General features: G+C 33.1%; 1 protein-coding gene across 1 annotated transcript; it reads right to left on the reverse strand.

Annotated features, from left to right (window-relative positions):
- Nucleotides 1-8: 8 nt before the first annotated feature.
- LOC143054909 (uncharacterized) lies at nucleotides 9-11,059 on the reverse strand. Its single transcript, XM_076228010.1, has 9 exons — nucleotides 10,949-11,059; nucleotides 8,392-8,448; nucleotides 7,405-7,505; nucleotides 6,807-6,877; nucleotides 4,958-5,133; nucleotides 4,338-4,455; nucleotides 3,796-3,812; nucleotides 1,381-1,491; nucleotides 9-331 (listed from the first exon to the last, which is right to left on the reverse strand). The coding sequence occupies exons 1-8, from the start codon at nucleotides 11,025-11,027 to the stop codon at nucleotides 1,391-1,393; spliced, it is 720 nt and encodes a 239-aa protein (XP_076084125.1). The 5' UTR covers nucleotides 11,028-11,059; the 3' UTR covers nucleotides 9-331; nucleotides 1,381-1,390.
- Between the last annotated feature and the right edge of the window lie 73 nt (nucleotides 11,060-11,132).

The following is an 11,132-nucleotide window of genomic DNA, read 5'->3' on the forward strand; positions in this document are numbered from 1 at the left end:
CAAGTAAGAAAACCAACAGTCTGATTTATGTTCAAAACAACACTCAATTATAGGACTCACAGCTTTTGACAAGAACATAAATTATATTATTTCGAAAAATTCGTCATTGTGTATTAACATATTCCATTTTTTTCTAAAACATAAATCGATCGCAAAATTTTCTTATACATGTATTTTGGATTATTGTTATTAAATGTTGTATGCTCCAAATGTTATCAGTGTAGTATCGATACATGTGGGAAAATCATTGATTCGATTAAGATTAAAGATCACATTGTAAATATCTTCTATTATAATCTTGTTTCTCCATTTTCACTATATATTCTTTGAACTACAATAAAAGATAACTTGTTTAAAATTATAAAAAAAATATATCAATCATTGACACATTTTTAATGGATGTTTTTACAATTCATTTCTCGCTTTCGGGAATTAGAATTAGTTAATTACTATATGAAGAAGGTATTGTACAGACTATAGAAAGTGTAGGTTAATGCCATAGGCTATGTATTGAGTCATTGCTTTCAAACACTGAATTATGTCATCAGTTCGAGTGTTGACGATTGAAGTCATTGGCAATCTGGTTGCTAACGCATCGTTAATAATAGGAATATGTGATTTTGTTTATTTAAGAAGCATTGTTTTGGGAAAAAGAGTAATTCAACTGTGTTAGAAGAATTGGCACTGTCAGTTGTAGATTTGACAACTGCAAATGGAGTTTTACTTGTCCTAATATAATCACATTAATCTAACATCAAACACGCGGAACCTCGCCATGCAGTCATTTGGGTTGATTTTAAATACATGTATAAGAAGTAATGAATGCGGTTGTTTAATTTTATATTTCCCGTTTTATCCATCTATGTTATTTATTCGTTTGTTTTGATCTGATTGAGATTGTGACACGGTTTTGCTGGTTGTATTCCTATTTTGACAATTTTACCTATCATGTATGGTTTTTTCACGCATCGTTGTCAATATAATTGAATATTATGCGACTGTCATACAAGTGAGAGGTTTTGCGCTATAAAACCAGGTTCAATCTACATTATTCTACAAAAGAAAATGCCTGTACCAAGTCAGGAATATGACAGTTGTCCATTCGTTTGATGCGTTTTGTCATTTGATTTTGCAATTTGATTAGGGACTTTCCACTTTTCCTCGGAGTTCATTATTTTAGTGATTTTACTTTTCATTAAACGTATGGATTGAAAAGTAGCTAATAATGACAAACTCTCATATGACTAAACTATAAACATGATTAAACAGCTGTACCTTTGTTTTAAGAAACGTGCAATCAATTTTCTTAAGACTTATTAGAAATATAATATCAGTAATTGAGCTCGTTCCCTAGCTATACACTATCAATAGTTTTTTTACCTTGGTTTAACTATTGCCGTCTTTGTTTCCAATGTAGATAAAATGCTCCAGCTAATGCTATTGTAGTAGCGATACCACCGAGCACCCCTCCAATAATAGCACCTGTATTAACTGAAATAATTAATTATGTCATGCAATAAAACCTGACACTGAAATATGGTGCTACCATAATATTTAAGTACATAAAAACCATTAGAAAATGTTGAACAAGACATAAAAGAGGGACGGAAAATACCAGAGGGAGAGTAAAACTCATAGATAGAAACTGAACTGACAACGCCATTGCTAAAAAGAAAAGGACAAACAGACAGACAAATAATAGTACAGAAGACACAACATAGAAAACTAAAGACTAAGCAACACGAACCCCACCACGAAAAACTTAAGGTGATCTCAGATTCTCCGGTAGGGTAGCAGATCCTGCTCCACATGTTGCACCCGTCGTGTTGCTTATGTTATTACAACTCCGGTATATAGTCTTTTTCGGTAGGTGACATTCGTGAAAAGGGAAAGGGGTATTGAACGTAGTTGCGACATAATGAAAATATCCGATATCATCTGTGAAACGGTTATTACATAACTCGTGATGGCCTCCGTAAAATTTACGAAGGGATGATTTCAACTTCACCATTTGGAACTCTTTGTTTGATAGCTTCCTTGCTAGTGGCAATCCTCTATCAAGTAAATCATGATAGGAAATATCGTATCAATTGGGAAATATATACTCTGTATGCTGGGCTACTGGAATGTTGCTACATAGAAATTGAAAGTTCATAATTGGGAAACTGACATGATATCTTTTGTCATAAAGTTTTGTTTTCAACCAACCCTCATTGTCAATTTGTAGATGTAAGTCAAGATATGAGACAGACTTAGCTGTATCTGTATTATCCTTTATCTCCAGTTCGATGGGATACATGTAGATTAGTTCAACATAGTTACCAAATTTTGTTTTATCTAGCGAGAAAACATTACCTATATAGCGGAACGTAACGTTAAAGGATATTGCTAACTTCTTATTTCTCTTCCTAAGAAGTTCTTGTATGAAGTCAGCCTCATAATAATAAAGAAACAAGTCGGCCAGAAGAGGGGCGCAATTGGTTCTCATTAAAATTCCGACAGTCTGCTGAAAAACACATCCTCCAAACGTAACAAATATGTTGTCAATCAAGAAATCAAGCATCTTGATAATGTCAGTTTTAGAGAATTTTTGGTTTGAATCAGAGTGATTCTTTACAAAGTAGGATTTATCCCTCCCTAAGACAAGATACTTGTATCTACGTTCGCCATTCTTAATGAAACAAAGTATTACCAACTCTTTCATTTTGTCTTTTAGTTTGGAATGGGCAATACCTGTGTAAAGTGTAGTGAAGTCAAATGTTTTAATACTATTGCAAGATGAGAGAGTCTTTGATTGTATGTACTCTAAAAGATCTTTGGATTACTTTAGTATCCACATCTGATTCACGTCACCTCTAGGAAAGGCAGTTTCACAATAACTTTGGAGCCCGGCTTTGATTCCTGATAAAAAAGATGTTAATAATTTAGAAAGAGGTTTTGTGAAGCACTTGGAAGACCTAGCAATAAGGAGACTTACGTAGTTTAGGTATCCAATACAGGGATGGAAGACCCAGTTCTTCATCTTTGGTTGAAATTCCAAAGGAATATAGAACAGACCTATGATTATCTAGCATTTCCTCTTTGGTAAGTGTCGCTAGGGTATTTATAAGAGTTTCCAAGCGAATTGGCAATGCCTAATTCATTTATAAAGCAGTTTATGTAATGCTATTTATACACACAAACGATATTGTTCGGGACTTTATCTGCGGGGACAACAACATATTTGTCATGGAGGTAGGGCAAGTGTTTTGCAACATTTGGGTCGTTAAAAATTGACGTAGCGTGGGTATTGATAGATCCAATTAAGTTTCTGAATTCGGTTTTGTATTAACGACCTCACAGCCTTAATCCATTCGGAAAGAGTGTTATTTTTTTTCGCGTATAGCCCATAAGATATATGTGCAGAATTTTAAAACTTGATCTGTGTAAAAGTTGATTATTTGTGGTTTTCTCTTAGATATTTAGATCCCAGTCTAATGCACCTTTAACAGAGGAGTTCTAGCCAGATATTCTTAACTAATACGACGGGTTATTCATATGAAACGGAAAGTGCGTTTTATTCTTTTTATCCTTGTTTTATCGGGGTTCATGCTGCTTAGTCTTTTGTTTCATATGTACTGATTCGTTATTGATGTTTGTCCGATCGTCGTATTGATCTATGTCCACGGTTTGTCGGTCTTTGGTTGAATGTTTGTTTGATCCCTTGGTATTTGTTCTCCATTGTTTACACCTTGTTTATGACGGTTGAATAACTAATGAATTCTCTACTAAGATAAATGTAGAACTTATACATACCTGTTGAAGAGGATGACCTGCAGAAAGAAATGATTACCGGTATTTGTATACAAATAAGTGGACACGTATAAGAAATGTATTATTGTGATTAGTAATTTCATAAGATAGGCACATAAAGGTTTTTGATTGCATTGTAAAAGATGTTAGCTGGGTGTTCAGCAACGTGCAACAGTATTAGTTAATTATTATGAAAATTAACTTTGAAAATGACAAGAATATAAAACAAATTCTGTAACATATTAAACTATAAATTATATAATCTATCATTAAATAATCACATCTAATACTGCAATAACAAGGAAGTGATCCATGTATTGCACACTATTAAACTAAAGGAAAATTCCCATTACACTTGACTACGAATATCAATAAACATTTGTTTTCTTTTGTATATGTATTGAGTCCGGATATTCCCTGAATTTGCCAATTTCTTATTAATTATATAGAAGTAGGGCATTTGGTGACATGCTGATCAGAGATCAAAGATTCTTAATTCAGTTCTACAATTTATTGTGTTCAGTAAAATACAACTATATACTTACACGGAGACACATGATGGCTTGCCGTCTAAAACTTTACATTTAAGTTTAGAACTGCATGGTGATAATGTAGTGTAGATGGAACACAGTTCGTTTGTCTGTGTCAGGTTTGTTATTTCCACTGAAAAGATCGATAATTCTACAGATTGTTTATATTTTGACCTTTACATGTATAGATTAATACGCTGAATTTCTTTCAAAAAGATATGTCCACAATAATTAAATGTTGATGAAAATGAAAATACTTTCATTTATAAAAATACTAAATCGAAATCACATGTTCGAGCTCACAAGCGGTAGAGGTTGAGAACAAAAAGCATTGGCGGCGATTGCGCTCAGGAGACAACCAAGAATGTGTTAAAACAATTGTCTTTATCAGATTATGGATTATGGTTTTCACTCATCAAACTACCAGTTATTCAGTTTAAAGTATTTTTGAACTAGATTTGTGTCATATTTCTTCATGTTTCATATTTTTTTTTAAATGTTGATGTCTTTAAATAATATTCCTGGAAAATGGCATATGTTTAGGTTGCTTTTAGCAATAGCTGTCTAACATAGCTAAGTTGTAAGACATTTTGTGTAAATTGTACATTAGTACATAACAAGCTTAGAAAGTTTACCTGTAATGTCAGGTATTTCGTAGTTTGTAATATTAACAACTGATACTTTTAAAGATGAAATGCGTCCAAATCTTAACGATTCTTTACTATTCACTAAGTCGTAGCAAGCTTTTATCAATGATCCCACACTATTTTCGTTTGTGTATACTTTCTGGTCCACAATAATATAACCGTTTCTAAAAAGATAAAGAGTCAAAAAATAAATTTGATATGTTCAGTTTCAAGAAATCACCTTAATTGTGATATATGATGTAGAATTGAAATTAAAAAAAAACTCCAAAAAATATTCCAAACAGAATGTCTTTTATCAAATGGCAAAATCAAAAACTCTAAGACATCAAACGATTTGAAAACACTCGTTATATTCCTGACTTGATACAGGCATTTCCTCATATCGATAATGGTAAATTGAACCTGTTTTTATAGCTAACTAAGCCTCTCACTTGTATAACAGTCGCATAGGATTCCATAATATTGACAACAACATTAATCGAACTGATTAAGAGTGAAAATAGAAAATGCAAAGGTATGTAAACCTTATAAAACACATTCAGGTCTATATAAAGGTACATTATTTGACACTAATTACATGCAAGTGGGCAAACAATGTTTATCAGATTAAATGCATAGCGAACATAACGTTTGATTGATAATGACGGTCACATTGTATTGATATAAATTTTGATGAGCACAAAGCTCGAAATTCTTCAGATATTTGTGATATAAGACGAATGGAGTTAAAATACAACAAATCTTACAGTATACCAAATCAAAACTATAACATTTACCGTTGCCATATTTTTATCAATGTTAAAGTCATATGAAACCTTAAATTAAAAAAAAAATGATGCATAAGATTTGTATATCTGAATGGATAGTTTTCATTATAAATAAGGCAACAGTAGTATACCGCTGTTCAAAACTCATAAATCCATGGACAAAAAACAAAATCGGGATAACAAACTAAAACCGAGGGAAACGCATTAAATATAAGAGGAGATATAAAACTTATGTACAAATACTTTTTTCTGAAGAAAAGTCTTTCATTTGTCCACATTTTGAAAAAGTCTACTTTATTTTAATTGCTTGCTTCCAGGAAGCAATTCGCCGACATGTTTTCCGTATATGCAAGTGACCTTAGCGTGACTTTCCTCGTAAAAATCAAGTGATCGCAATACGCGTGGATCTGCCATTAAAATAAAGTATTATCTGATTATATATAAGAGGGACGAATGATACCAGAGGAACAGCCAAACTCATAAATCGAATATTTTACGGACACCTTCACGAGTTGGTTGACCGTTATTGAATAACCGTTTAACAGATGATATCGGATATGTTCCTTACGTCGTAACTACAATCGTTTCCCTTTCATGAATGTGACCTACCGAATAAGACTTTTTACCGGATTTGTTATAGCATGAACAACATGACGGGTGCTACATGTGGAGCAGGATCTGCTTACTATTCCAGGACACCTGAGATAAACCTTATTTTTGTTGTGTTCGTGTTGCTTAGTCTCTAATTTTCTATGTTGTGTCTTCTGTACTATTATTTGTCTGTTTGCCTTTTTTTAAGCCATTGCTTTGTCAGTTATTTTCTATCTATGAGTTTGACTGTACCTCTGATATCTGTCGTCCATCTTTTAAAGAAAACTACGGAAATCCTTGAAGACTGACAAACATTTCTATAGATAGACGGCAGTATGGAGTCCGAACCTAGGGTTCTCTGTAATTTACTGACAGTAAACTTATTAAAGGACTTTTACTGTAATTTCAAATGAAACAGAACCTTATAAAAAGTGATAATTGCGATAAATATCTTTATTACAGGTTATATGGTAACTTACTCTGCTGTTGTTAATTTATTGATAGCTAGACTATAAAAACTTCCAGTGTTGGTGGACCAAAACCTTTGAAGCTGTAAATATAAGAAAGGAGAAGAGAAAGTAGAAGACCTAAACTTCAATTATCAAATGTCAGTAACCAATAGCCCGCACGGACACTTGATTGACCACGAGAAACAAATTTCACATTAAATTCTATTGATTGGTAAATGGTCTTACAAAGTTGAATAGTCCCTAGAATTTGCTTTAATGTTGGTATATGAAAATCAACTTTTCTAAGCTATTGAAATTGTATATGAAAAGATAAATAGGTGTTTTTGGGCATACTATTTTATCTTATCGCAAGAAAAAATCCGAACATCTGACAAAAATTCCAAAACAAGACCTAAGTACACTAAGTACATCCTTTACTCATTATACCTATCTTGATACAACTGATTTACTATTGACTTGATACTGTGACTTTGTTTCCTTAGCTTTTCTTTTCCTCTTTCATCGTCCATCACGTAAATACATCGCCCCCTTCCAAGCTTGTAATGTCATCTGCATAGCAATCATGAATATTGAAAGATACTTAAACGTATTGTTATAGTTCACTTACTCCTGCTTTAACATCTTTGAATTCGTCGGATGATGGATTGTGTATGTTTGATGATTGATACGCTGATGTCTCAACTGCAAGAACAATTCTGTAGATAGCAGCTAAAATAATCAGGAACATACACTTAGTTTATTTAAGTAAAGATTTTCAAAAGAATAAAAGCGATTTTGTCTCATTTAGTATACAACCCTACATTAATACTTGTTCAAAGTACATAACAACTCATACACAAAATCCCTTATCTAAAATCAGAATATCTATCAGTACACATCAAAAATCAAATTTATTTATAGTTATGACGTCATTATCAGCCAGTGAAAAACATGACCTTGTGCAATGACAAAATGCTCATGATTTCTGTTGTTGCTTTCTATCCATCTATTGTAGTTTTCAGAATAAAAGGCAAACCACTGGCACATGAAGAACACGATTTTTATTGAAGTATAAAAAATCTAAAATAGATTTCAAGGTAAAATGAATCAATAATTATCATATTTAGCATTTGTGTTAATATTTTAATATTGCTCGATTTTCATTTAATATGTATGCTCGTTAATAAATCGGAATGAAAGTTAATCCAGATATTGTTGGAGTTAACAATGTGAAGTTTTGTTTAAATTGGATTGGAAAGAAAATATACTTGAAAATATAACGGAGAATGGACGAGTTGTATGCATAACTAACGGTGCGATGAGCACAATAGTATTACAACTCTGAACAAAACATGATGTTAATGTCTACATGGTTATTGATTCATTTTTATATAGAAAGGTATCTTACAAGTGAGACGTTTAGCTAACTATAAAACTATATTCAATCCACCATTTTGTACATAAGAAAATGCCTGTACCAAGTCAGGAATATGACAGTTGTTATCCATTCGTTTGATGTGTTTGAGCTTTGATTTTGCCATTTGATTAGTGACCGTTTTGAATTTTCCTCGGAGTTTAGTATTTTTGTGATTCTACTTGTAAAAATATCACTTACTGTTCCAAGGATCTGTTGTAGTACCGTAAAACCTCAAAGACCATCGGTTTAATGTTACTAAAAATATACAGAGCTTATTCGCAATTAAGTATACAGACAAATGTTATAGATAATATATGTAGGACTCTAAAGTGCTATGGTACTCTAAAGTGCGATGGTCGCGCTAAAGTGCGTGCAACGGTCTACGCTAAAGTACGATGGTGTCTTACGCTAAAGTGCTATGGTTGTTTTTGCTATAGGACGATGGCGTATCACGCTAAGGTACGATGGACCAAAATGGTACGATTTTACGGCTTAAAACTTGAATGTACATTGATGTTAAAGAACATGTTCTTTTGCAAAAGCTAGTAGCTAAAGTATAAATATGTGATAGGCTTTATGATTTACCAGAGTCTTAAATGATTGTTTATAAATTTATAAGACCGACCAAATGCTATATTTCCTGGAAATGAGTTTTTAACAATTCGGGCGTATTAAATATTCGGATCATTGGTGTAGCTTAACATTCTCACAATTTACCAATTAAAAGAACACCTCCCCATACAGTCGTTATTGTGAATTGCAAAGACCAAATTCGTTCATTTTCGAAATGTGTAACATTTATTTATATGAACTTTAATTAAAATGCGAGAAAAAGAAGATATTGTCCGAGTTTTCTCCATTTTCGTAGCAAGTAGTAATTTACAAAACTGCAATTAACGTTAAAATAATTTGACGTATCCGTTCGCTTCCAATAAAAGCAAGATACAGGATATGCATATACTATTTTGTATATATACAGTAAACTGCAGATACGAGTCCTCCTTCCAACACCCGGAAAAAAACCGCATTTGCTTCAGCCGACAAAGCACGGTTAGATTTAAATCAATTAAGTCATGGGCACTTGCTTCCCGACTGCTTGGTTTATTAGATGTAATTCATGAAATATATTTTCCGGCATGTACATTTATGGTTTGTATAAAGGACTGTTAACGTCATAGTTCAACTACGTTTTGTACTCTATACTTTCGCGTACCATCGCACTTTAGCGTATGAAGGCATCGTACTTTAGCGCAGACCATCATACTTTAGCGTGGCCATCGTACTTTAGCGTCCCCGTTGCACTTTAGAGTCCTACATATATACACTCCATAGTTCACTGTAATGCTTCTTTTGAACAGTAAATTTCATGAAAAATTGGAGCATAAAAATCAGATTATATTGATGGAAAAATTGTGTTTATTTTGATTTTTACCTTAAAATATCTATTCACTACTATGCAACTTAAAACATGACTTCGCTATTATGATATTTTGTAATTTAATAGTTTTGTGGGTCTGTCTTAAATTTTATGAATCGGGTGGTCGAAGTAGTAATATTACTATATCAATAGCCTGTCAGCAACGTGATTGAGAGTGTCGAATGAGATAGGTGCCATTGATCCCATATTTAATTTTTGACCACATTCTTACTTTAATAACATTGACAGTTTTCCGACTGAAGCTCATTGGTTCTCTCTATGGAACTCCGATCACCGCCTCTAATAAATGCCGACCGCGCCAAAAAAGCCAAAAATAGCTTTAAAATCGAGCAGTTGTATTATACTTATCTACACTAAGGGCGATTAACGACTTTCAATATGATATAAACACTTTTTCACATCTAGTATAAAGACCACTTATCGACTGTAGCTGTCTGTTTTTTTTATTTTTGTATTGTTGATTTGTTAGCATGTGTAAACAGAATTGTATCATTTCCTCTATACAAATACTGCTTAAACTAAACAGTGCCAAACTAACTTGATAGAGGGTTGTTGCTCACAAGGAAGCTATTAAACCAAGAGTTCCAAATGGTGAAGTTAAAATCATCCCTTCGTAAATTTTACAAACGCCATCACGAGTTGGTTGACCGTTATGGAATAACCGTTTCACAAATGATATCGGATATGTTCCTTACATCGTAACTACAATACCCTTCCCTTTCATGAATGTGACGTACCGAATTAGACTATTTACCGGATGTGTTATCACATAAGGAACACGACGGGTGCCACATGTGGAGCAGGATCTGCTTACCCTTCCGGAGCACCTGAGATCCCAGCTAGTTTTTGGTGGGGTTCGTGTTGTTTATTCTTTAGTTTTCTATGTTGTGTCATGTGTACTATTGTTTGTCTGTTTGTCTTTTTCATTTTTAGACATGGCGTTGTCAGTTTATTTTCGATTTATGAGTTTGACTGTCCCTCTGGTATCTTTCGTTCTTCTTTTATGCACATACTTACTCAACATAATACTCAACAGTGTTATGGAGAGGGCTTACATTGCTAGTTGCTCAATCCAGATAAATTTTTTAAATAAAATACTGTTTAAACTAAACAGTGTCAAACTAACTTGAAAACCAGATTTCTCACTTTCAGCGTACTTATTTGTGTGAATATTTAATGTGGACCAAATAAAAACTAAATGTTATGTTATGTGTTGATGTTTCAATTGTACCATGACTTTACGGTGTCGTCATATACTACAATTCTGACAAAATGAATACGTAAATTTATGTTTTTTATATAAACAATTTGATTTACCTCTCACAGAATTGAGGGTTGAACTTATCTGCAAGGTCCAATTTCCAATTGGAGTTTCTCCCCAAAAATGAACTGACATATAAGTCCAAGTTTTACTTTCTGGTAATGGATTATCGGTTGCATCTTCAGGCCTGTAGTATAACAGGTTGCTCTTTGTACCAGCAGGGGAAACTAAGTACAATTC

This window comes from Mytilus galloprovincialis, chromosome 12 (genome assembly GCF_965363235.1).
Source record: "Mytilus galloprovincialis chromosome 12, xbMytGall1.hap1.1, whole genome shotgun sequence".
Lineage (NCBI taxonomy): Eukaryota > Metazoa > Mollusca > Bivalvia > Mytilida > Mytilidae > Mytilus > Mytilus galloprovincialis.

Bases quoted from the DNA above. Each gene is read 5' to 3' on its own strand.
- LOC143054909 (XM_076228010.1), bottom strand. From the start codon at position 11,027: ATGTCAGTTCATTTTTGGGGAGAAACTCCAATTGGAAATTGGACCTTG. The intron at 8,449-10,948 runs GTAAATCAAATT...GTATATTTTTAG, and splicing joins AACCCTCAATTCTGTGAGAG to TAACATTAAACCGATGGTCT. The intron at 5,134-6,806 runs GTAAGTTACCAT...TTATCTTTTTAG, and splicing joins AATAAATTAACAACAGCAGA to AAACGGTTATATTATTGTGG.